Source organism: Herpailurus yagouaroundi, unplaced genomic scaffold (assembly GCF_014898765.1).
Source record: "Herpailurus yagouaroundi ecotype Mexico unplaced genomic scaffold, PumYag 440, whole genome shotgun sequence".
NCBI lineage: Eukaryota > Metazoa > Chordata > Mammalia > Carnivora > Felidae > Herpailurus > Herpailurus yagouaroundi.
Window position 1 is genome coordinate 552,008 of NW_024412657.1, and position 24,866 is coordinate 576,873.

Here is a 24,866-nt window from a genome sequence, read left to right on the forward strand (position 1 = left end):
CGCCACCCCCTGCCTGCAGACGCCTGATGGCAGCTTATCTGGTGTAGCCAGGGGGTGGGGGGAGGGGAGCAGTGGCCTGCTTTCCACCTGAAGTGTTGGCATTCCCTGCGGGCAGGGCAAGGTGGGCATGACCTACCGCAGGCTGCCCTTGGGGCTCTTCCCCTGGAACCTTCCAGCTGGACACCTTGGGGACGGTAGACAGGGTCTTTGAGAGCCTGTCTGCACGCAGGACCCTCCTACTGAGGTCTGGGTGGTCCACGGCCGGGTGCCACAGGGCATCACGGGTGACCTCCGGCTCCCTGGTTTCTGGTTGGCCCTCTTACCTCCACCCCATCCTTTTCCTTGGCCCCAGCGGCACGGCCACCTCCCTCCAGCACATGCCCAGCACCTGCCCAGACCCATCACGGCCCCGTGTCTGTTGTGGGTGAGACCCACCGGAGCCCAGGCGGTGGGGAGGAGCAGGGAAGCTCGGGCCAGGAGAGTCCCCCACCCCCCTGCCAACCGGGGCCACCAGCAGGGCCGGCCCCACAGACCCCTGAGCACGGGCAGGGGTACGCCAGCGGCCCCAGAGCTTCAGTCGAGGCCCGGCCCGGGCCCACCTCACTTCTCTGCACTTCTCGGCCCCTGCTGAGCCTCTGCTCTGAGCTGGGGGTGCCTGAAGGGTGCACGTGAGGCTCCAAGGGGCCGAGAAAGCTGGAGTCTGGACCAGACCACCTGTCCTCGGGAGGGCGCTCGGGAAGGAGGGCCTCACGCGGCGCCCCCAGCGTTCTGGGGTGTGAGGGGCACCCCTGGGGCACAGGGAGGCCTGGTTCCTTGGGAGGCGCAGGGCTCATGATTGTCTATAGGAGTCCCCCAGCCCACCTGCCCCCCAATCTGGCCCCGCTTGGCTACAGATCGGGGACCGAAACGGGGAGCTCACGGCCCGCATGAACGTGGCACAGTTGCAGCTGGTGCTGGGCCGGCTGAGCAGCCCCGCGGCCACGGAGAAGCCCGACCTGGCCGGCTACGAGGCCCAAGGTGAGTCCCGGGCTGGGTGGGCAGGGGTGTGGCGGGAGGACCGCCCGGAGAACTCAAGGCTTGGGCCTCGGGACGGTGCTGGGCTTCCGGGTGCAGGTCTACGGGGAGGTGGCCTCTGCCCACAGGAGCCCTTGTGACAGAACTGCCCAGTGAGGGTGGCAAGCCCCCGTCGCTGGGGGTGTCTGTCCGCACCACTTCTCCGCCCTGCTCTGGAGCTCCCGGGGGCGCGGGGGGTGACCAGGTGTCCAGGGTGCTCGGGGCACAGACGAGGGGCCCTGTTTCCCCAGGTCAGGTTAGGAATCCGAGATTGGGAAGCACGGGGTGGAAAGGGGTGTTCGGGGGCAGGGACGGTGTGGGCGAAGGTGTGTCCTGAACGGGAGGCCTTCGGGCTGGTGCTTCACGGTCTCTGGGCCAGCGAGGGCCTGAAGTCACTCTGAGCCCCCCAGGTTGATCCCCTGGCTAGGAGGAGGAGGGAGGGGCACTCACTGCTCCTCCCTCCGTGCTCCATCCCCTTAAGGGCTGAGGACCCCCCCAACCTCCGGCTCAGAGCTGGGCCTGGGGGCCAGAGGGGGAGGCTGAGTCAGCCAGAGATGTAGAGCCTCCCTCCGGGCGGGCGGGGCGCTACTCAGGTGAGCCCCGGGACCAGCCAAGGCAGCTATGTTGATCTCAGTCCCGGGCTGCTGTAGCCCCATGTGGGTGAACATTGCTAGGCACGCAGGGCGGGATGTTCCTTGCAGAGCAAATGGGTAAATAGGGAGCTGGGGGGGGGCCACCCTGAGCTGGCTTCCCCCGTGGCTGCAGGCGGGCGTGGGGCTCTGCACAGGGCGCTAGCTGCCCCCTCCCTGCCTGCACCGACCCCAGGCTGCGGGGAGTCTGGCCCCAACCCCCTCGTGGCTGTGTTCCCTAGGGGTACCCACCTGCCCCAACCTGGAGCCCATCAGGCCTGCAGAGAATGAGGCCCCGGGAAGTGGCACCTGGCCGCGTTGGAGAGGCTCCAGGGTTTCTAACGATGCCTGTCCTGGGCAAGGGGAGGCACGTGTCCCCACCCCGCCTCAAGGGCTGAGACGGAAGGGAGGGTGCGAAGGTTTCTGGGACCCCCGGCCACCCTTGTTTTGGGGTGATGTGGCTGCAAGGGATGGGACGGGGGAGGGCCCCCCTCTGCCCCCCACCCTGCCCCCCACCCTGCCCCAGGATGTACAAGACCGTGGCTCCCTTTGGGCAGGGGTTTTCTGAGGGTGGGCAACTCTGTTTGGAGCCCCTGGCCCTGTGAGGCCGCCCTCTGCGACACCCAGCAGTGGGTGGGGGCAGGGCCCGGCCCGGAGGGCTTCTGGAAAGGCTCCCCGGGGCTGCGGCCGGCTCCAGGTTCTCCGGCAACTTTCCCTCTTCTCTGAGCTGAGGAAAGGGGGGCGCATCACGGGTGGAGGGCTGGGCTGTGCCGGGAACAAGGCAGCTTCTGTCCTTCCCACGCCAGCCCTGCTGCTCTGCCCTGTGCCCAGACCCTTCCCAGCCGGGGCCCCCGGAAGCCCCCTCCCTGCCAGGCTGCCAGCGCTGGGCCACCGGCCGAGGCCGGGCAGAGGCCCTTCTCCAGAGCAGCCTGCTCCGGGCCACGGAGGCAGGTGTGGGGGCCCCAGGCCCGGGGATGCGGCTGCTGAGTCTGGGCCGCCGTGGAGGGCCCCCCCCCCGCCCACTCAGGTGAGCCCGGCGGGGCCGGGGCCTTGTGGACGGAGTGCCCCAGGAGTCTCCTACGGGGGTGGCATTACTCACCCACTCATTTGTCCAGTGCACACTGAACGTGGGCACTGGCCTGGAAACTGCCCCTCGGGGCGGGGATGCTGCACTGGCGTGGGTCGGGCCGGGCCGGTTGGCCGGGGCGGGGGGGGGGGGGGGGAATGAAGGGGGGACCAGGTGAGCGCCAGGGAAGGGTGTTGACCCAGCCCGCGACCTGGAGCCCAGGGAAGATGCCTCAGGCTGCTTCTGGGAGGGAAGAAGCCTGGGGCCGGTGGGCGGGGACCGCGGTGGGCGTGGCCCGTGGCTGGTCCTGGAGGCCGGGACCCAAGGGGTTTTCTTTCCTGATAAAACAAGGGCCCTTTATGCAGCTGGGGGACCCAATTTACAGGTTGACCTCAGCAGCCTTGCAGCTCCCATCCCAGCAGAGGCCCCAGGACGAGTCCTGACACTGCTGCCTGACTGGGTCAGGCCTCCCAGGTCCCCTGGTGTGCCAAGCCCCGTTGAAGCCAGGCTTGGGACACACCGGGGAGCGTAACCGGCAAAGGTAGCCAGAAACGACCAGTATGTGGCAAACAGCGATAAACAAAAAAGCAAGGCGTGCCTGGGAATGAGCAAGCGCTTGGGGAGGAAAAAAGCCGAGCGGCCGGGTGGGCGTGCCGCGTGGGCCGCGTGGAGGCCGCTGTCGCCCTCAGCTCGGCCGAGGAACAGAACACCACACACCAGGCGGCTTGCAAAGATGAATGTCCACTTCCTGCGGCTCTGGAGGCTGCGGGTCCGGGAGCAGGGTGCCCGCACGGCCAGTCCCGGTGACGGCCCTCTTCCCGGTTTGCAGGAAGTGTGGTGTGGGGCTGCAGTTTGCAGGGGTGGTGTGGGGCTGCAGGGAGGTCCCCAGTGTCTTCTCATAAGGGCACCAGCCCCATCCCCGGAGCCACCCTCATGACCTCAGCTAACCCTAATCACCCCCAAGACCCCGCTCGCTAATGTCATCGCGTTGGGGGTGGGGTCTTCAGTGTGGAATTTGGGGGACACAAACGTCTGCCCCATAGTAGTGACTTCTGAGCAGAGGCTGAAAGGGGAGAAGGGAGTGAGCCTGAACGGAGGACAGCCATGCAAAGGCCCTGAGGCCTGGGTAAGGCTGGCTAAGAGGAGCAGCAGGGAGCGGGAGAACCTCTGCCCTGTGCAAGCCCCTCCCCATGCCAGGGGCCCTGCAGGGTGAGCAGAGGAAGAAGATCTCACCCAGGCCCTATGGGCATCCCCGGGGCCCCCAGCATGTATAAGGGACAAAGAGTGCAGAGAGGCGGGTGAGGGACGTGACACTCAGGTCCCGGCAAGGTGAGGAGGGGTCGGATTCTGGATCTGTTTTGAAGGAGGACCTGCCAGGATTTTGGAAGTTGAGACTGAAGGCAGGAAGGAGTTGGAGGGACACAGCCCAGCAGCTAGAAGCTGAGTTGTGCGCCTAAGCGGGCCGGCTGCATGCAGGAGGGGCGGGATGGGGCCTGGCCAGCCTGGTGGGGACAGAAATGATTCTGGTCAGACTCAGGCGGGAGTGGGGTGGTGCTCAGGGAAGTTTCCAGACCTTCCCCTCTGGGGTGGGTGGAGCGGGAAGCCCGCCAGCGTGGCTCTGGCCTGAATGCCCCAGTGCGCGCGCAGCCCGCACAGAGGGTGCATTTAGCCGGGCCCCGAGGGCCATGAGGGGACCCGCCCTGGAGCCGGACACAAGCTGTGTCTCAGAGGAACATTTCAGCCTCTGCCACGGCCTGGGCCTGACGGTCCAGCCAGGCGGGCCCCAGCAGACAAAGTGGGGAAGGCGAGTCAGACCCCCCGGGTGTCAGGGGGCGGCCGAGAAAGGGGCCGGGTTTTCGCTGGCTGTGGTGAGTACAGGGCCATGCACAGGACCGCTCGGCTGTCCCCCCATCACTCCCCGGGCCAGGCGATGCCCCCAGACAGTTTGGTGTTGGAATGATCACATTGTTCCTTCAGAGCTGCTTGTCTGATCCGGGGAGGGATGGGCAGTGGGGACCCTGCCCCATCTCCTTGGGCCTCACAACACGGGGTCAGGCTCCGGCTGCACAGCTGGGCAAGGCCCGGTGGCCAGGGGCCGTTCTCAGGGGCGGAGCCAGCCCGGGGCCCACCCCGTCGCCAAAGGTGGGGGGGTGGGGGCGGGGGGGGGGGGGGGTGGGAGGGGCGGCAGGCAGCCCCAAGTCCTGGACCCACGCGGCTGCCTGCTGTCCCCTCCCTGGACAGCGGCCACAGAAGCCCCTCCTCCAAGATCTCTGCTTTTCTACCCGGCCTCTGGAGGGTAGAGAACAGGGCGTAGCTTCCTCAGAGCCCGGAGGCCAGCCGCCCACACCATCTCCTCCGTTCCTAGGACTCCCTGGGCATTTGGTTCGGGCTGGTCTGAATGCCTGACCTCCTGGACGGCCCCTCTCTGGGCTCAGAGCCGGGGGCCCGAGGTGGGGTCGGGGGCCGAGCTGAGGGCTCCCTGCCTGGCCTCGCTGCCGCTGGTGGGGCACGTGCCCCGTGCTGTCCGTGGCACGGCGTCACCAGTGAGCTCAGTGCTGGGGTAGCCAGAGGGCAAGGCTTCACCGCGACGTGGACTGTGGGTGTCCACAACATGCCAGGCGCCATAAGATGCTTCCCACGAGCTCCCTGTGTGGTGCAGGCTCAGTCTGACGGGGGTACTGAGCTTGAGGGAGGGTAATGGGTCCCAGGTCCAGTGCTGCCCAGACATGACTCCTGGGGCATCTGCCTTGCTCGCCCTACCCACAGTGCCTCCTTGCCTCATGCGGCCCCACGCTTGGACAAGGGCCCCTGGGGCACCCGGTTGGTGCCCAGCACGTGTCTGCAGGTAGAGGGGCGCTCAGCTCCTGGGAGGATCTGGGCTGCCCATGTGCGTGCAGGGTGGGGGGTGAACGGAGTCCCTTAAGGGCGGGCACGGGGGCAGCACAGCCAGACCCCCTGCCAGGCCCCTGCAGGGTCAGCCCATCTCCACGCTCGGCTGCTTGCCGGGTGGGGCGTGCGAGGTCGTGCAGACACTGCGTTTGCTTCCGTGGAGACGGTGACGTGGGCGGTTCATCTGCGGGCCCCAGGGTGCAGGCCCTCCGGAGGGCCCTGGCCTGGGCCGGCCCGCCTCTTGGCCGAGGGTCAGTGCCAGGCTGACTGGGCCCGCTGTCTTCCAGGTGCCAGGCCCAAGAGGACACAGAGGCTGAGTGCAGAGACCTGGGGCCTGCTGAGGCTCCCCCTGGAACGGGTGAGTGGGGCTCAGGCTGGGCGGCCGGGGCGTGGGCAGCGGGCTGACGAGGCAGGTGTGATGGGTGCCGAACGGCCGCCTCCCAGCCCAGCTCCCGTCTGTCCCCCGTCCCCGCCGTGGGGGGCGAGCACCCTCTCTGCAGCCCGAGACCCTGGAGCAGCCATCCGCCCCCAGAGAGGCCCCCACGAGGCCCCACTTCCTCCCACTCACCCCAGGGGCCCGCCAGCCATGCCCCCCCGGGGGACAAGCCACGGTCCTCGCAACCTGCAGGCCCCCAAGCCCCCACCCGGCCACAGTCCCCAGCGTCCCAGCCAGCCGTTCCCCGTGCCCGCCTGCTCCCTGTCGGCCGAGACTCTGCCCCGGGGGAAGCAGAGCTGTTACGGGCAGAGCAGACCAGTCAGAAGCTGGGCAGGGGGAGGCTCTGGGCCCACTCTGTACCCGTCAGAGGTGGGTGCTGTGTAGCCCCGGGGGAGTGAGCTCCCTTCTCCGAACCTCTGGTTCCTCAGGCGTGTGCTGGGCTTTGTTGCGGGTGCCCCTGGGGCGGTCCGTGGCGGGACAAGGCCCAGGGCCTGCTCAGTGTGGGGTCAGCCTCCCAGCCTCCGGGCCTCAGGCTCTCTTCCTCCTCCCTGAGGCACCTCAGGGCCTGGGTGCGTCTGAGAGTCAGGGCCACTGTACCCGCCAGCCCCCGCTCAGGGTCCTGGGATGGGAGCACTGGGTGGGGTTGCTGCAGCCCCCACCGATGCCTGGCCTCCTCCCTCCCCCCAGGAGCAGAATGGAGACAGCCACCAGCTGGGGGAGTGGCGGGGGCCGGGCAGGGACGTGCTCCCGCTCCCCGTGAGGAGCAGGAAGTACCAGGAGGGGCCGGAGACCGCTGAGAGGCCCCGCGAGGGCGGCCACTCCCCGCTGGACAGCGCGGACGTCCGGGTGCAGGTGCCTCGCACGGTAGGTGACGTCTCTTCGGGTGCCCTGCCGAGCGGCCGACCTGGGCCGCCCCCGGGGTCAGAGGCCACGGCCCTGTGCTGCCTCGGGGCCTGGCGGACATGGCACCTATGGACGGTGCAGGACGCTTAGCGCAGACAGCGTTCTGCCAGTTGCGTCCGGCCTCCGCAAGGCCCCCGGCCACTGAGGACAGGAGGCCTTGTGGATGGGGCTCCGGAGGGCGGGCTTGCGGGGAGCAGCCCTGTCCTGGGTGTGCAGCACACAGGGGTGGACGGACGGACGGGGCCTGGGGGGACGGTTGGGTGAGGGATGGACGGGCGGGTGGTCAGACAGATGGGGGACAGAGGGAAGGGGGCCTCCTGCTGCCTGGCAGGTGTCCCACTGTGTCCAGGAGGCTGGGCTGGCCTGTCTGGGCTGCTGGAAGCGGGTCAGGGTCTGGGAGGTACAGGCTGCAAACCTACGTGCCCAGTGAGTCCAGGTTCAGAGGTCAGCCTGGACCATCCCCCCTCCCCGTGTGCAGAACGCCTGGGTCCAAATATCTGGGACTCGATCTAAAAATAATTGCCTCTGAGGGCTTAATCAGCACCTTCCCAGCCTTTGAGGGGCGTGGGCGCCGCGCTGGTATTCTTAGCCCCCCCGATGGCTGCTTTGCACCCATCTTTCCCACGAGCCTGGGGGGGCCTCCGCCAACCCCATCTTCCCCCAGCACTACCTGCCAGCCCGTGTCCGTAGAGCGAGAGGTGAGGAGACGGGGCCACCATGGAGGCCCCAGACGGTGGGGCTATTGCCCGCACTGTGCGTTTGGGGACCCCCAGCCGAGCGGTGCAGGGGCCTTGCCACCAGCGCATGGGGACTTGGGGGTCTTGGGAGGTGTGACTGGGTGTGGTCGAGGGCTGGGCTAGACTCAAAGGTTGGGGGTCCATCCAGAAAGGGCCTGGCAGGGGAGGACCCCCAGCTACCAGGGAGCCACAGGGGGCTTTGGAAACAGGACAGCCTTTTCCACGTGGTAACCTGGCCCTAGCCGTGTCCCTGTTGCTGCTGGCGGGGGGCAGGGGGGTGCGTCTACCAAACAGAAACAATAGCCAGGGCTCAACAGCCATAAGAGGGGAGGTTGAGGCACGGGGCAGCAAAGAAGTTAGCCTGAGGGCGCACAGCTAGCAATGGTGGAACTGGGGTTCCAAGGTCAGTTCCTAGAACCCCCGCTCAGCTCCTCTGAGAAGGCAGCAGGGCTTTGGGCAATGCGGGCGCCTTCGGAGGAAATTTTTATGAGCGCTAAGCCTGGCCCCAGTTGGAGGCCTGGACCCAGACCTCCCCCTGCCCTGCAGACACAACTGCGGGCCGGCCCTCCTCCTGGGGCTCTGAGCTCCCTGTAGAAGGAGCGGGACCCAGAGGGCCCCAGGGGGCTCCACCTTTCCCCCTTCTGCCCCCGCCCCCAGCCAGCTTCCCCACACACCCCAGGGCCGGCCCCCACTGGGCCCCCCGCAGGCAGGCCAGAGGCCAAGACTCCACAGACCTCCCAGTGTAGGGAGGGGATCCCGTGGCCAGTGGCGGGGGCTGTGGTGGCCGCCCGGCCCCTGCCCCTGCCCCTGCCCCTGCCCCTGCCCCTGCCCCTGGGAAAGCATCCCTCTGGCTCCCTCAGCAGCCTGGGGAGTCAGGGCTGAAGAACGAGGCGGCTTCTCCTGGGCTGACTCGGCTTTGGAAGGAAGCCGGGCCCCTCCGTCAGCAGGGCGACCGCTTTCCAGATAGGCTCCGTCCTCCTCGCCCCTCTGGCATGACCACCCCCCCCCCCCCCGTAGGCCCCAGCAGGAGCCCTCCGTGTTTGCAGAGCATGCGTGTGCATGTGTGTGCGTGCGCGTGTTCGTGCGCGGCCGCGGGAGCAAGGGAGTGCAGTGGGGGGGGCCGGGGCGGGGACGGCCCTCCCCCGGGTCCTATTTAAGCGCTGAGCCAACAGGGGCAGCGAGGCGGCAGGGCACCGCATGGTGGAGCACCCCACAGTAGACAGCGCTTAGCGCCCGGTCGCTGCTGCTGGAGGGAGCTGCGTGCCCAGCGTGAGTGTGGGGTCCCCTACAGGGGGAGGCTCAGGGAGCACAGGGGCCGGTGGGAAGCAGGATGGGGGCAGAGCGGAGCTCTCCTCCTGGGCTGGTGCACCAGTCCAGCCACCTCCCCCGCCCCTCGGGGCCTGGGGCCTCAGGAACCCCGGCCAGCAGGTTGGGGGGCTGGAGGGGGGCAGCCCTGGGCCTGGGGGGCGCGGGGGGTTTGCAAGACCCGGGCTGGCACTCCAGCAGGAGGGGCTCGGAGACCCCCTGAGACAGAAGGAGCCAGAGGCAGGGGCAGAGGAGAGGTGGGGGCGTGTCCTGTTAGGACCCGGGGTGCTGTGCTAATCGAGGGGGGGCGGGGCCTCCTTGCTGTCTGGAGCCTCACCCTGTGCACCTGCGGCCTCACCCCAAACCCCCCCAACAAGGGGAGCGCCAGCCCTTCACAGGTGGCCCAGGATGGCTCTGCTGTGGGGTTGTCTCCGGATGGCCCCACAGGGCCCTCTCGGCCCAGCCCCCTGCTGTGCTGCTGGGGTCCCCGAGAAGCCTGTGGGCAGACACCGCCCTACTTCAGGGGTGCCCCTGAGCCTCGAGGTCAGCCCACGGGGGGTTGGAGGAGTGCTGGGGGCCCGTGTGTCTAGAGAAGAGGGGTCCCAGGGCTACCTCTTTCCCGGGAGGGGCCTGGCTCTGTTCGCCCGGCCCACCGTCCACCTGGGGGGGGCCCCAGCTGGGGCCAGATGCCAGTGTCGGGGGGCCAGGAGCAGAGACTGTCCCCTGTGGTGGGGTGGTGCTGTGCTTACCCCCACACCTGGCTGAGTCTGGGGCCCCAAGCGACCTCCCCGGGGGAGGCACCTGTGCGGCCCCCACCAGTGCGGAGCTTGATGCTGGGCCCTGGCCATCCTGCCTGCAGCTCCCCCAGGAGGCCTTGACCAAGTGCAGCCCCCTGGCCGGGGCGCCCCCTGAGCCTCCGGTGCCTTGTGCCCTGGGATCTGTGGGGTCTTAGGCCGGGGCGCAGCAGAGCAGAGTCGTGAGTCGGGGGGATCTTGAACCACCGCCAGCCTTGGCTCTAGGCCTGCCTTGCTGGGACAGGAGGTGGGGGGGGGGGGGAGGGGGACCTGAGAGCCCCGCCGGGGTCTCTGTCCTCCGAGCTGCCACCTGCTGGCAGGTCTCACGCACAGAACCACCCACTCCGCTGTGCCTCCCTGCCCCTGTGGCCCTGCAGCCTGAGCCCGGCTCTGAACCTGGGAGCCCAGGCTGGGCCTGCTCGTGGGGTCCCCGGGGCTGCCCCTGGCTGGAGGTGTGCAAGCTCACCTCCCTCAGTGTCTGCAGCGGGCTGGCGAGGGGTTGTCGGGAATTCGAGGACCGAGCCAGGCCCCGCTAGGTGACATTTCTGCTGTGCGGTGTCTCCAGGAGCCCAGCTTTGAGGGGCCCCCAGGAGGCCACCAGCCAGCTGGGAGGGGGAAGGACAGGGCCGGGCAGGGGACACTGGAGGCAGGGAGGACGTGGGGCAGGCACCGGTCTGCAGCCAAGGTGATCTCCGGAAGCCACCCCATCCGTCAGTCAGCACTCAGGGCTCTGGATCAGACGTGGGGAGGCTAGTGGGGGCGCCTGCCCTTGGGGGGGCCAAGAGACCGGTGCCTCCAGCTTGCTCTCCTATGGATGTGTAAACCGAGGCTCAGCGTGGGAGGGGGCTTGTCCAAGGTCCCCCTGCCAACTGGGATGCAGGCAGGCCCAGTGGCCCGGTCTCCCGCTTCTCACTGCCCCTCCCTGGTCCCATCGGTGGGGCTTGCCTGGACCTAGCAGGTCCCCCAGGGTCAGCCCTCCTGCCACCCAGGCTGAACACTGACAGTGCCTGCCAGAGTCCCTGTGCTCCCAGCATGTCCTGACTCTGCCTCCCAGCCATCCAGAGCAGATCCTGGTCCCCTTGGCCAGTACGCGGAGGGTGCTTTAGCCTGAACACCCCGCACATCTGCATCCTCTGGGCCTGTCCGCTGGTCTAGGACCCAAACCCCAGAAGGGATGGGACTAGGGTGGAACACAGCAGGCCTCACCTCCCCCAGCTCTGGCTCCTTGCCTTTGGAGATCTGACCTGATGTCGCTGGCACCTCTGGGTCCGCCATCACTGCTGCCAGGACCCTGGTACAGACCAGTGTGATACACAAAGTGGCCCGTGAGGCTGCCTGCCGAGGGCCCCGTCACTCACTCGCTCCTTCATTTCTTCATTCAGCAGCCGCTGGGGAGTGCTGTGCTGGGTGCCAGAGCCCCAGAGGCGTGGGCAGAGGGGAGCTCACTGCGGGGGCTGCCACGGTGTGTGATAGTGTCCAGGGGCGGGGCCGGGGGCGGTGGCGGCTGCTGAACCGCGTTGGGGCAGGTAGGGGGCGGGTGGCAACGTCACGTCTGGGAGGATGGCGGAGGCGGGGCAGGTGGGGTGAGGGTCCCAACCTTGTCCCGGGCCGCGCGGCTCCCTCAGGGGTGTGCAGGGGTCTGAGGGGCTGGGCCAGAGCCGGCGCTGACCGCCCCTGCCCCCCCCAGAGCATCCCTCGGGCCCCGTCCTCCGACGAGGAGTGCTTCTTTGACCTGCTGAGCAAGTTCCAGAGCAGCCGCATGGATGACCAGCGCTGTACCCTGGAGGAGGGTCAGCCCGGGGCCGCCGAGGCCACCGCCGCCCCCAGCCTGGAGGAGAGGGTTGGTGAGTGCCCCCGCCTCCACCCAGAGAGCTCCTCTTGTCCTTGAGGGGGGCTGGGCCAGGCTCAGCCCCCTCCCTCCACCGTCGTGCCCCCCTGAGCCTTTGCTCCCGAGGGGCGGGCGCACCAGCTGCAAAAGTGCCCCCTGTCACTGTGAGCTCCTCGTCCCCCGCTCGCCCAAGGCTGCGTCCCGGGAAGTGTGTAATCACGTCCGCCCTCCGGAACACCGTGTCAGGGCATCTCCGTCTCGGAGCGGGCGTGGGAAGCAAGGCTTTCCTCCGGCACCTTCTAGAAGCCCCCAGAGCGGGTGTGGGGCAAATGGCAGAGGAAGCTGAGAGCAGCCCGGGGCCGGGGTCCGCGGAGCCACCGCCGGGAGCCCCGTGTGCCCAGGAGTGTGGTGGGCTGGACTGGGCTCCAGCCTGACCCGCCTCGTGGGGTCCCCTTCCCTGCACCTTGTCCCCCACAGCCCGGCCCTCGCTGACGGCCTCCCCGCAGACCGAAGAGTTCTTCGACCTGATCGCCAGCTCGCAGAGCCGCCGGCTAGACGACCAGCGTGCCAGCGTAGGCAGCTTGCCTGGGCTCCGTATCACCCACAACAACCTGGGACACCTGCGTGCCGACGGGGACCCGCAGGAGCCTGGGGACGAGTTCTTCAACATGCTCATCAAGTGCCAGGTGGGCCTGCGGTCGGGGGAGGCTGGGGGCGCTCGCCCGCCTGCCCCCACCCCAGCCCCGAGGTGGCCCGGCGCCCCTCTGCCCTCGTCTTGGGTGGGGGCTCCTCCCGCCGGGAGCTGGCTCTGGTCCTTCCGTCTCGGGCCGGATGAGAACTGAGTGCCTGTGAGTGCTCAGACCTGAGGCCCCTCCCGGGACCCCCCAGAGGGTCACCCCGGACGTCCTCAGCCGCCCCTCACAGTACAGGAGCTCTAGCTGGGGGGGGAGCACCGGGTCCCCAGTGTGGTGGCCTCGGGCCAGGCGTCAGCCCCGAGCGGGGAGGGCTCTCACCATGGTGGGGTCTGGCCGCCTGCCGCTGTCCCCCACCCGCCCCGGCTGGGGCAAGGCCAGACGGCAGGCAATGGTGTCAGGAAGCCCGTGGAACGGCTGCAGGAAGGGCAGCCGCGTGGCCTGTGTGGGCCGCTGCAGTTTCCGGACGTGCCGTTCGTCCCGCAGAGCCGAGCGAGGCGCGGCCCTGGGCGAGTCCGACGAGCCTCAAAGCCGGCCCTACAGAGAGCCCCCAGCCCCCGGCCGAACCGGCTCCGATGGCCGCACCCGCTGCCGGCCTTTCTGCTCCAGACCCTGCAGAGAAGCCCAAATGCCTCGTCGGCCCCACGCCAGCCCCAGCCCCTCCGCACGTCGGGCACCGGGAGCCCCCGGTCCTGTCCGCGGGGCTCCTGAATGCGCCACCATCGGGGGGCCTTGGGAGCGGCACGGGAAGGCCGCCCGGCGGCCCCCTCACCCCGTGTCTGGCGGGCGTCGTTCGGTCCTCTGCCCCTGGGCAGCCTGGGGGAGGCCCCTCGCCCCCGGGGCCGGGGCTGCTGGTGTGCCCGCGGAGCTGATGGTACAGGTGCACGGAGGGAGGCCCTCCCGAGCCGGCCTCGCAGCTGGACAGTGGCCCCCGCCTGGGAGTGGTGGAGTGGTGCCCGAGGCCGCCGAGCACTGGCCCGGCTGCTGGGGGGGGGGGGGCCCTCCGAGGCCAACCCCCGCGTCTGTGTCTGCCCAGTCCGCCAGGATCGACGACCAGCGCTGCCCGCCTCCCGACGTGCTGCCCCGAGGCCCCACCATGCCTGACGAGGACTTCTTCAGCCTCGTCCAGAGGGTGCAGGCCAAGCGGATGGACGAACAGCGGGTTGACCTCGCCGGGAGCCCGGAGCGGGAGGTCAGCGGGAGACCCGAGCCCCGGCAGCAGTGCCAGCCTGGCGCCACCTAAGGCCTTGTGACTGCAGCCAGGCCGGCCCCACCCCCGCTCCTGGACTCGGGGCCGGGGTGGGGGGGGGTGGGGGGCGGAGGGCTCACGGTCATCTGCCCAGAGGCCCGTTCCTCTGGAGGCCACGGCTGAGCACAGGCTCCGAGCCCTCTGGCCCTTTCCACTGTGGCAGACGCTGGGCACACGGCCCCCACATCGGCTCCCTCCCAGGGTGGCAGGCTCAGGTCAGGGCTGCCCTGGAGGGTGGCTGCGCTCCTGTCCTAGAGCAACCCCTGGGTGGTACACGGGCCTCCCACAGGCCTGCCAGGCCTTCCCCCTTGCCCCAGGTCTAGCTCTCCCCCTGCCCCAGGCCCAGCTCTCTCCCTGCCTCAGGCCCAGCCCTCCCCCTGCCCCAGGCCCGGCCCTCCCCCTGCCCCAGGTCTAGCCCTCTTCCTGCCCCAGGCCCAGCTCTCCCCCCTGCCCCAGGCCCAGCTCTCCCCCCTGCCCCAGGCCCGGCCTTCCCCCTGCCCCAGGCCTGCAGCTTGTTGGGTCCAAACCCTCTGTGGCGCCCCCCTGCCCTGCCCAGCTCCATCCTGCCTGGCAAATGTGAAGATGCTGTTGCCTCCCTTAAATCCCCAAAGGCCCCTCTGACGGCTTTTCTGTGGGGCTTACCAGTGACACGGACATTTCCGTCCTCCCAGAGGTGGTCCTGGGATGATGGAACCTGTTTACCCCAGTCCCAGCCTCTCTCCCACAGGGAGGGGTCCCGCCCAGCCCTTCGGCCCTCCCACCTCCCCCAGGCTAGAGAAGGTGCGAGGCGGTCTCAGCCTGGAACCTGACACAGCAGCGGAGGCAGGCCAGGTGCCCCCACACAGAGCCGCCAGGTCCTGGCATTTCAGCCCCCCAGCCCCAGCCGGCACCCGGTCTTGACCAGGCAGGGGCAGTGGATGGGTGCGATGGGCTGTGACACCCCTCAACTCCAAGCTCCGAGGCCCAGGGACAGAGCAGGACAGGACAGAGGCCCAGGACAGGGACCGCGGCAGGGCCGGGGGCTGGCAGTGAAAGCTGGGGGGTTCAGCTCGGCCCAACCCTGGGCACCCAGCCCTCGCTGCGCCCCAAGCTGGGAAGGTGACATCACTGCCTTCTATGGGGAGGGTCCAGCCCCCGCACAGCCAAGCCCACCCACGGGATTGCGCAGGAAAGGCCCCTGCCTTGGCCCGCCACCAGCCCTTCTGGAGAGCGCACCCCCCCGAGCCCCGCGGCCCCCAGGGCGTGAGGTGGCCACGTCCTCCTCAGGCGGTGCCCCAGCTGAGCTCCCTCCATCTTTCTCAGAGGCCCTCCTGGCAGGGGAGGCGGCCGGACCCCCACCCTGCAGTACGGCCCGGGGGCCCTGGACTCTGATGCTCTGAAAGGTGTGGGTGGGAGCCCGGGGTGGGGGGGTCAGATGCCAGAAGAACACGGGCCCCTCTCGGGCCCCCACATACTTGAATGTACAAGCATATTTATTGCTCACACGTGTTTGCCCTGTTGTCAGTGGGTCCTTCCCAACCCAAGAGGTACATGGTTTTTTGTTTTTCCCCAAAAAATAAAGTCTGCCAAGTGAATGCTGTCGCCTCAGGGTTAGTGCTAAGGGTGCGGGGACGCTGGTCCTTTGGGAGGCCCCAGGTGGCCGACCGACCTTACCTGGGGAAGCAAGCCTGCGGCGGGGTGACCAGCCAGTGGCGGCCAGCCGCTTGGCGACAGGTTGACCCCTCCATCCTCTGCTCTGGGAGGGGCCATCTCGGTCCTAAGTGGACCACGTCACGCGAAGCACAAGCACCTTTTCCAGTCCTGAGTCCCCACCGATGCAGGGCTGCGGCTCACCCGCCCAGGACCTGCTGGGGCGTGGTGTGGGGCGCCCGGGACCCCAGGCACCACCGGCGGATGCGTGCCGGGCCGCGGTCTGTGGGGGTGCAACCGAGGAGCTGGCTTGGGGGTGACACCCCCACCCAACGGCTGTCATAAGGCGCTGTGTCCCCAGGCGGAGAGGTGCTGGGCTCGGGAGACGCCTCGCTCACCAAACTCCCAGTGACCCGTTCGGCATGGGGCCCCCCCCGTGACCACAGGAGGCCTGACAGGGAGGTCAGGAGACCCTTGAGGGCGAGGGGGCACCGGGAGGGCAAAAGCTGGTCGGAGCTGCAGGATGCCATCAGGATCTGCACCTGCAGGGGCCCCGGGGAGCTGTCACTAGAGCCCCCTGAACCAGTAGTTCTGGTGCTCCCGGTGCCCTGACCAGGCTCTGCGGTCCCATAGCACAGGGTGCCATGCTGTCTCTCGGTGGCTCACATGCTAAAGGCTCCAAGGGCTGTGGTTTCCACAGGAAGCGACAGCGCAGGAAGCTTGAGTGGCTCTGGGAGTGGGGGCCGCCCCTGGTTGGCTGGTACCTGGCCATGGGGTGCACTCCGGGGCGAGTCTTTTCCCATCTCCAGGCACTAACCCTGGGAGGGGCAGTGCCCCCAGGGTCGGCAGGGCCCAGCCATCAAGCATTAGAATACAGGAGGTGGAACGTATGGTCTATACCTATCTCCAGACCACAGGTCTCAGTTTCCTCATCTGTGAAGGGAGGGACTGGCCTGGGCCGCCCTCCTGTGCCCGGCTCTGCACTGTCAGTCCAGCAGGCTCCCTGCCTGCCACCCCCCGCCTCCCGCCGCTGAACTTTGGTCTCAACCCTCTGGGGACAGTGAGCGGCTAGGCCCAGGCCCAGCCCTGCCTCCTGTGCCCACGTCGGGGAGCAGCCCCCCTCCCCTGCCCGGGGGCTGGCTGAGCACCCAGGCCGGCAGTCTCCACAAACGGCACAGGAGGCACTGAGGGGGAATAATAGGTGGTTGTCTGCCAGGGGAAAGACAGGGGGTAATCGAGTCAAAGCACAAACTGTCAACGCCCCGCAGAACAATGACAAAGCTCCGGGCGCTGATGGGGGCGCAGAGTCAGGAGCCCAGATCCTGCCAGGATCTGCGAGACTGCGGCTGGTGATAGTGGTGAAGGTCACGCTTCTGGAAATAAACACGCTTCGATCCCGAACGTGGGGCACACGGCCCCCCCGCCCGTCAGACAGCAGCCGACACTCCCACCCCCTCGCCCCCACGGCCACCCAGCTCAGCTGTGGCCACAGCGGGCGGCCTGATTTGCTGACTTCGTTTGGCCGGCAGCCAAGGGTCAGGGCTGAGGTCGGCGCTGGCTCCTGAGCGCTGTCCAGGTGTCGGGGGATGGCAGGTAGCACGGGAGGAAGGAAGGTCTGGAAAGCCGCCCTGTGTCTGGCCAGAGGGACAGGACCCATGGGGGGTGGGGGGGGGGTGCTGATCCTCCCCAGGAAGACCAGTGGCTGATCAGCCATCCCTTCTAGGCCTCCCCCAGACCCAGCAAGGCTGGAGCCACGAGTCTGAGCCACCCCACGCCTGTCCCAAATCTTGTCTTCCTGTCCTTTCACCTGACAGGGCATCACCGTTAGCGTCTTCATCTTCTGCTGGGAAGGCAGAGGTTCGGAGGGGCAAAGGGAGCTGCCCAGGGCCACCCGGCCACGGCCTGGAGGGGCTCAGGCTCCCCATCCAGCCGCTTCCCACGCGGACACAGCTGGAAGCCGAGTCCTCTGTGCAGGGGGACAGGGGAGGGCCAGGGTCTTGCTGCTGCAGAAGGCCCTGGCCAGCAGCACCTGGCGGGGCTCCTGGGAGTCGTTTCGGACTCTGGAACCAGGGGACAACAAGAAGGCCCCAGGGCCCATCGTGTCTGAGTGATGTTTGTTTATTGACAGAAAACAGGCAAGTCCGGAAGGGCCCGGGGCGGAAGCATCTTCTTGAAGGCAGAGGCAGGGTCAGCTAGGCTCCGTCTTGCCAGGGTGAGTGGGATCCTGGTCCTCACTCGCTTCTGAAGCAGAGGTGGATGTGGGGTTCCCTGCAGCCTCTAAAACCAGCTCTAGGGCCCCATCGCCAGCCACTCGGCACACCTTCTCCCCTTTGGCCGCCAGGATTTCTTCGATATTCCTGAGAGACGAGGAGGCGCCGTGACACTCCAGGCCCAGAGCCCATCCCGTACCTTGGTCCCTCAGGGGAACCCCAAGGCCGGGCTCGAGCCAGGAATGTGGGTCCCCACACTGGTGTGCCATCAAGGGCCCTGCATGCTGACCTGAGGGACCTCCAGAGCCCCCAGAGGAAGGTGCTGTTACCATCCCGTTCACAAGTAGGACGGACACTCGCTCAGAAGCCGAACTGAAGGGCCCGGGGCCACCGGCCAGGAGGATCCCGACCACTGCCCCCCACTGCTCTCCACAGGAGGGATCCACACCGCCTCACACACGCCCCAGGTCTGGTGTGACCGACCAGCCAGCACCGGCAGGAGAGGAGCTAGGACCCTGCTCGGGAGCGGGCACTGCACAAAACTTTGCAGGGGAAGGGAGGAGCCACAGAATGAAAGGGAGTCACGGCTGCAAGAGTCGCCTAGTCTGACCCCTCACTTTAGCGGGGGCCCAGAGCCCTGACACGTAACTGGGTCTCGCAGCCCCCAAAGGCCACACCGGTGAGGGCAGAGGTCAGGCAGCAAAGCGGGACCAAAGTGGGCTGGTCTAGGGTGGAAACGTTTAGCAAAGAAAAACAAGTCTCTCCCGGGGACTTATGCCGAAGTGCCTCGTTCACCTGAAACTTAAACTTAACGGCTCCTCCTGCATTGACAAGGCTGGGGAAGTGGACGGGAAGGGCGCCCCAGGGAAAGGTGGGGCGGGGCTCCTGACCCACCAGGCCAACCCTGGCACACAGGCCTCTGTCCCCCCACCCCTGTCCGGGCAGCCTCACCTCTTCCCATCCAGGTCCGAGAACCAGCCCAGGTTGTCGGCGATGATGTGGTGATTCTGGCAGCCGGGGCAGGTCACGATGACCACGCCCTGGTGATAGGCCAGCTTGGAGATGCGCTTGGAGGACCGAGTCCCACAGACCTGGGGGAGACCCGCAGCCCAGGGGAGTCCAAGTACTTGGCCCCGCCCCTCAAGGAAGACCCCGCCCCCTCTGAGGTTGAACTCCATCCCTGGGCAGGGCCTGCCCTCTCCGGAAGGGCCGGCCCTTTCTGAGACAGCCCACCCCGATCCCGGAAAGGCCCCGCCCCTGGGAGACAACTCCACCCCTCCGCGCAGGCCCACCCCTCTCCTGGAAAGGCCCGCCCCCGAATGTAGCCTCACCTCTCTCCAGGAAAGAACCCGCCCCCCCCGGATGGCCCTGCCCCTTCATGCTGTCCTGCCGCCGGCACAGGGCACCTCTATCCCGCCGCGCCAGGCAGCACCAGATGCAGACCCAGCCTTGCACCCGTTGCGCGCTCACCTTGCAAGTGTAGACAAGCTGGTAGTGCGCGGACCCGGGCCGCGGAGCCGAGCTCAAGCGCCGCCAGCCCCAGACCCCGGCCCGCCTTCTCCCCGCGGCCCCTGGGCCTGCCCCGCGTCCCCACAGCCACCTCAGGCCGGGCCCCCGGGGCCGCGTGCGGCTTAGCAGCGGCCCAACGCGCCCCAGCGCGGCCCGCAGCATCGCGCCCTCCGACCTCGGTCTCCCGCCTCGCCCCGCCTCGCCCCGCCCCGCCTCGCCTCGCCCCGCCTCGCCCCGCCTCGCTGGAGGCCGCGCAGCCGCCATCTTGGAAGCGGGCACGCGACGGAAGCGGCCCTTTCCGGCTTCCGTCCGCCGACGGGCAGGCTGTGCTCTACTGCCCCCTGGAGGCGGGAGGTGCACGCGCGGCTGGGAGGTACACGCGGGAGCGAAGCCACCAGAGGCGGCGGTGCTGGGACGGCAGTCCTTTATTTATGAAACTGCATTTCTGACACTGCTGCACGCATCTGCGTCGCACAGACAGAGCACGCCTGTGCAAATCACGGTGCGTGGGCGCCGGCGTGCCTGCGCCCCTCGGGCTCGGCGCCCCGTCCTCCTCGCCTGCCGGGCTGGCTAGGAGCCCTCCGTGTCGGTGTTGTCGCTGCCCGTGGTGTTCTCCCAGTCCGCCTCCCCCTGCCTCGAGCCGTGCTGCAGCTTTCTGAGGGCGCGCTTCCTGCAGAGGCGAGCGGGTGTCAGCAAGGCCGCAGCGCCCCTCCTCGGCCGGCTCTCCCGAAGCCCGCCTGGGGCAGCCAACCGCCCGCGCGGCGCACCTGCGGTAGTTCTCGAAGCTCTCCTTGAGGCGCCGCCGCTCCTTCTCCGGGGGCTCGCCGCCGCTCAGGCCGGCGTTCTGGGGGAGGAGAGCGGCTCAGGCTCCCAGGGGGGGCGCCCCCCCCGCCCCTGGGACACAGAGCCAGCTTGGCGTGGGCTCCAAGCCGGCGTCCCTTCTACAACAGCGCGCGAGGCCGCCTGCTCCCACCCAGAGCCGCACAGGAGACTGGCTTTCTGCGGCTGCCACGCCCTGGCCCGACCAGGCTGCTTCGTCTGGGAAGGGAGGACTAGGCTTCCTGTTTCCAACAGCGCACCCCAAGACCGCACTGGGCAGAGTCCCTTGCAACCACCCCCAGGCATCCAGGTTGAACAGTCACCCTCCCTGGGCTCCGTCACACGGAAGCCCGTGTCGGGGGCATCCTAGGGCTGCAGGGACCCCTGCCCCCCCCGGAAGCCTTACCTTGGGGATCAGTGGAAGCGGTTCCTCCTGCAGAGCCTCAGGGGGCTGCTGTGGGCTGTCCCTGTTGGCGGGGCCACCTGGAATGGAGAGTTAGGCCTGTGGGTCCTACCCAGCAGCTGGGACCACGCTTAGCATAGTCAACACCCGGCCACCTGCCCACCCCCGCTGCTTCTGGGTCAGTCCTGCATCATCTCCTGGGTCCTCACTCGGACCCCTAGAGGTCTCCCATTGTGTAGATGAGGGGACTGGGGCTCAGAGATGTCACTCCCCACTCCTGACTCCCTCTAGGCAGGCAGAGGCTGCTGGAAGCCCACCAAGCAGTGCCCCAGCATCCAACCCTGCTCCTCCGGGTTGGGGCCAGGGCACTGCACCAGTTGGGAACAGAACGTTCCAGGCTGCCAGGTCCCCTCAGAATTTGTCAGGGCCTGCACGGGCCCAGGGCTCAGGACCCTCGAACAGAAGGTGCTCTGATGGGCTGGCTCCCCTAACTGGCCGTGATGGGAGACTGGACATCCAGTCTCAGCAACATCACAGGGGAAGAGGCCAGACCCTGTGAAGGCCAGGCTTCTGACCCTGAAGCCCGTCCTGACTCTTTCGAGGGGCCATTGCCACCCCTGGGTTGGGGCTCGCAGACCTCCCCCTAACACTGTCTGCTGGGTCCTGACCGCCTGCCCCCATGTTGGGACTGGCTCCAAGGCCTGTAGCTCAGGTCTCCGGGCAGCGGCAGGCTTCCCAGCTCCCTGACTTCTGCACTGGCTGCTCCTCCTTTTGCCTTCTTTGGAGGCCAGTGGCGAGGCCTGATGCTGAGGACGTCTGTCTGGCCTCCCTCACCACCCCTGAGGCGGCCCCTCCCCACCTGCCCTCTGACAGCCACGTTCAGAGAGAACCCCTTGAGCCCTCCTCACTCCTCCAGGCCGTCTCCCTGCTGCCCCTGTGCCTGGCCCTGAGATGGCGCACCTTCCCCGCTGTCTGCATCTCCTACACTGGACTTGCCCTGCCCCCTACCCAGGAAGACGCCGGGGGAGAGCAGAAGGCCACACTCTGCTTTCCGGACCCAGAGTGGGCTCCGATGGAGGGATGCGCTCTCAACATTGGAGATGGGGCATGGGCCCTGCACACGGGCTCTTGTCTGCTCGCTGGGGAGCCTGGAGGATTTCTCGTGCCTCTGAGCCTCGATGTCCCCAACCGTAAGGTCAGGTTGTGAAGGATCAGTGGATGGGGCCGTGCACACCCAGGGTCAGGGCTGGTGCCAAGTCAGGGCGACGAGTAGGCCTTGGCCAGACTCGTCCGTGAGAGGCCGCTCCCCTCCTCACCTTTGTCTGACAGCCGGGTGGCCTCCAGGTCCGGGGGTAGCGAGAGCTTCCGGGGAGAGACAGGCATCCAGTTAGGTGGCCACCCTCCCGAGACCCACCTCCCCTGCCCACCTCCCCTGCTGTGCTGCTCTTTGGCAACCGGGCAGGAAGGCCTCTCTGCCCTCCTAACGCCTAGGAGAAGAGCGCCTGGCCCAGCTCCCACAGGGGACTGTGGTCTGGCAGAGGCTGTGGCCCAGAGCCTACCCCGAGGTTCACACTCACGTCCTGGGAGTTCCTGGGCGAGCTGTCCTCCAGGTCAGAGCTCTGTGGTCACAGAGGAGGAGGCCATCAGCAGGACGTGGGGAAACGCAGTCTCACCCCAGGCATGGGGTAGCGTGGGGCGTGGTGAGGGGCCCCAGGCCAGCCGCTGTGCTCCAGGGAGGCCCTCCTCTCCAGGCCACGACTGGCTCGGGCCCCTGCCCAGAACGTCTCTCCCTCCCTCTCGTGCCACCCAGAATGGCCTGCCACAACCTGAGCTGTGCCACACCCTGTACCCCACCAGGAGGAGGGCCCTTTGCATTGACGGAGGGGGCTCGGGAAGGCCGGCGATGCGCCCTGATCACCGGCACAGCAGTATCCGGGCCGGGGCCGGGGCCGTCCGGCGGCCCTTCCTGTGGGCCTGGGGTCTCTGGAGACACACTTGCCCCTGAGGGCCACTGCCCGCTGTCCTACGGTGGCTGCAGCTCTGCCCAGCGGGCGCTACACAGGTCCCCAGCCCCCAGGAGACCCACCAGGACGAGCGTCTCCAGCTGCTGCCGCTTGAGCCTGCCCTCCAGGGCCAGCCGCTGGCCCTCACACTGGAACAGCTGTAGCTGCAACTCGTCGGCCTTCTCGGCCAGCTCGCGGACCTGCTTTCGCAGCGCGTCCTTCTCCTGCAGGCTCCGAGAGTGCTGTGTGTGCAGCTCCTCCCGCGTGGCGATGGCCTGCGGGGATGGCAGGGGGCAGGCGCGGGGATGGCGAGGCCGGGTGCCTGGAGGCCCCAGTCCCGCCCCCGCCTCTCTGCCGGCCTAGGGTGGTGCTTGAGGGCTGGCGCAGGTAATAGGGGCTCATGATGGGAAGCGGAGGGCTCAGAAAAGGTGAAGCTGAAACCTGCAGCCTCGTCTCAGAGCAGTCCCTGCTGACCCCCGTGCCCCCCGAGACTCCTCCCCGTGCGCGCATCCAGCACACGCTTCCGCCCCTTGCACGGCTTTCACTGGGTTGGCGTGGCTTGATGTCCGGAACGTGGTTGTTAGCGGCTGTGTTAACGTGCTGTATTGTGCCCGTCCCTCCGGGGGGACGTGCCGCACGTACAAACGCGGGACAGCCGGACCGCACCTGAGGACACAGCTCTGACCCACCCGCAGCAGCAGCCAGCAGCCTGCCCGACGCCCACGGTGACCAGCCCGGCGCCGGGGCGGGCCCTACCGGAGTCACAACCAGTCTTCTGTCCGTACCAACAATCCAGGAAGCTAAACCACGTCCCCTGGAACGGTCGGCCCCCAACAGCCAGGACTTGATGGGTCACCGAGAACTGCCATTTCTGTGCCCGCTGCCCACTTAGGACCAACCTGAGACAACCCTACCCACTCCCCTCGGCTGCCTGGCCCTAGTGTCCCTGGCTGACGGCCTGCCTCTGGTGGCTACGAGCTGTCCCCTCCTGAGCCCTGCTCCAGCAGCCCCGCTGTGAGCTGGGCTGCCCCACTTCCCACTGTGTCCAGCACCGGGGCACCGAGCTCTCTCCGCGTTACCGTCCTCCCTGTGGGAAACGTCTTCAGACGTGTAACCGCACAGTTAGGGGCTCCTAATAGAGGTGGCCGGTTACCCTCCAGAATGTCACCGGGGCACTGAGTGTAACTGATTAGAAAAGACCCAGGTGACGTGATGGGAAGGTGGTGGGAAGCAGTGAGTGGACGCAGCCCCAGACGGACTTGCGCAGCTCCTGTTCCCAGGAGTGCGGCCAGCCAAGGTGTCCACGGTTTTTTAATTTGAAAAACTAGTTGCCAATTACAATAGTTTGCGTTTTTGTTAACACAAAAACAAAACTATATGCACACCAAACAAAATCTGAAAGTACAACCCGCTGTGGGGTATGGGGTTCCCGGCAACAGGCGGGGGTGGCGGTGGGGGAAGGGGGTCACCTCGCTATCACTCACGTCTCTCAAAAGCACATATTGGTTTTGTTATTTAAAAGCACTCTGATATCGGGGCGCCTGGGGGGCTCAGTCGGTTAAGCATCCAACTCTTGATTTTGGCTCAGGTCCTGATCTCACAGTTCGTGGGTTCAAGCCCCACATGGGGCTCTGTGCTGACAGCGTGGAGCCTGCTTGGGACTCTCTCTCCCCGTCTGTCCCTCCCCCACTCGTGCTCTCTCAAAATAAGTAACTAAACTTAATAAAAAGAAAGAAAAGGCACTCTGACAACTGCCCTCCCCTAAAACCTCCTGCCCTGGAGGCCACACGACCCGGGAGCGACCCCTGCCGCGACCTCGCCCGCAGGCGTCCTGGCAGGTGGGAGGCGGCACCTACCTGGTCCCTCTCGGAGGCGACCTCTTCCATCTGGTGCAGGACGGCCGCGATGCGGTCCTTGTACATCTCGCAGTCCTTCCGTAGGGCCAGACACTGCAGCTCGAACACCTCCTTCTCCTCCACGCACTACGGGAGCCAGCCGCTAGCCCCCACCGCCTGCGGCCGCGCCCCCCCCCCCGCCCCCCCCCCCCCCCCCCCCCCCCCGCCGCCCCTGCCCCGCCCCTGGTCAGGCCCAGCTGGGTCCCTGCAGGCCCTCAGCTTCCAGACTGGCCTGGGGCAGTGTGGGGAGAGGAGGCCAGGCCCCCGCGCCTCCGCCCCAGGGAAGGAGTGAGGTAGGGGGGCTGTGCAGCTGAGTGCGCACGGGGCAGCCCCCCAAGCCCACCCAGCCGGCCCCAGCTGTGTACCCGGGCGCGCAGAGCCTCGCCCTGTCGCAGATCCTTGCGCAGGGACAGGATGGTGTTGGCTTTCTCCTGGTGCTCCCGCAGCGCCTGCCTCCAGTCCGCCTCCAGCACCTGGATGTACGGGCTGCTCTTGTCCGGCGTTCCTTCCTGCGGGCGGCGAAGGGGAGAGAGCGGCAGGGAAGCGGCCGGGCTTCAGGGGGGCCCTACTCTCCGCACCGCACCGGCGTCCTGCCAGGCGCCCTCCACCCGGGGCCCCCAGCTCCTGCTTGCACCCCCCACCCGCAAGGGGCCCCCAGTCCCGCGCATGCCACCCCCACCCGGGGCCCCCTAGTCCCGCGTATGTCTCACCCACACCCGCAGGGGGGCCCCCAGTCCGGCGCCTGCCCCGTCCACGCGGCCCCCAGTCCGGCGCCTGCCCCGCCCACACCCGCGCATTGGCCTCCAGTCCCGCGCCT

At 67.9% G+C, this 24,866-nt stretch overlaps 3 protein-coding genes across 11 annotated transcripts in view; 1 reads left to right on the forward strand and 2 right to left on the reverse strand.

Annotated features, from left to right (window-relative positions):
- Positions 1–15,155, forward strand: part of GPSM1 (G protein signaling modulator 1) — a 27,974-nt gene extending 12,819 nt beyond the window's left edge. For 2 of the 6 annotated variants that reach the window (XM_040464401.1, XM_040464399.1), the window contains exons 9-15: positions 894–1,017; positions 5,925–5,995; positions 6,761–6,937; positions 11,500–11,656; positions 12,118–12,326; positions 13,369–13,990; positions 14,062–15,155. In XM_040464401.1, coding sequence (XP_040320335.1) covers positions 894–1,017; positions 5,925–5,995; positions 6,761–6,937; positions 11,500–11,656; positions 12,118–12,326; positions 13,369–13,575 — 945 coding nt within the window. In that variant the 3' untranslated portion in view covers positions 13,576–13,990; positions 14,062–15,155. The other 4 variants (XM_040464400.1, XM_040464403.1, XM_040464402.1 and 1 more) reach the window with 3 other exon arrangements.
- A 2,155-nt stretch (positions 15,156–17,310) lies between these two features.
- On the reverse strand, positions 17,311–19,104 carry DNLZ (DNL-type zinc finger). The gene is made up of 3 exons (XM_040464412.1): positions 18,891–19,104; positions 18,372–18,511; positions 17,311–17,567 (listed from the first exon to the last, which is right to left on the reverse strand). The coding sequence occupies exons 1-3, from the start codon at positions 19,089–19,091 to the stop codon at positions 17,399–17,401; spliced, it is 510 nt and encodes a 169-aa protein (XP_040320346.1). The 5' UTR covers positions 19,092–19,104; the 3' UTR covers positions 17,311–17,398.
- A 232-nt stretch (positions 19,105–19,336) lies between these two features.
- CARD9 (caspase recruitment domain family member 9) overlaps positions 19,337–24,866 on the reverse strand; it is a 9,809-nt gene continuing 4,279 nt past the window's right edge. For 2 of the 4 annotated variants that reach the window (XM_040464409.1, XM_040464406.1), the window contains 8 exons: positions 24,415–24,558; positions 24,011–24,136; positions 22,238–22,429; positions 21,711–21,770; positions 21,468–21,513; positions 20,155–20,231; positions 19,697–19,773; positions 19,337–19,599 (listed from right to left, as the gene is read on the reverse strand). In XM_040464409.1, the coding sequence (XP_040320343.1) occupies positions 19,500–19,599; positions 19,697–19,773; positions 20,155–20,231; positions 21,468–21,513; positions 21,711–21,770; positions 22,238–22,429; positions 24,011–24,136; positions 24,415–24,558 (822 nt within the window). In that variant the 3' untranslated portion in view covers positions 19,337–19,499. The remainder of the gene's footprint in view (positions 19,600–19,696; positions 19,774–20,154; positions 20,232–21,467; positions 21,514–21,710; positions 21,771–22,237; positions 22,430–24,010; positions 24,137–24,414; positions 24,559–24,866) is intronic. The other 2 variants (XM_040464407.1, XM_040464408.1) reach the window with 2 other exon arrangements.

Coding starts and splice junctions, on each gene's coding strand:
- DNLZ (XM_040464412.1), bottom strand. CDS start 19,091: ATGCTGCGGGCCGCGCTGGGGCGCGTTGGGCCGCTGCTAAGCCGCACG. Junction 18,512..18,890: donor AGCTTGTCTACACTTGCAAG/GTGAGCGCGCAA, acceptor GGTCTCCCCCAG/GTCTGTGGGACTCGGTCCTC. Junction 17,568..18,371: donor TCGGACCTGGATGGGAAGAG/GTGAGGCTGCCC, acceptor CTCGTCTCTCAG/GAATATCGAAGAAATCCTGG.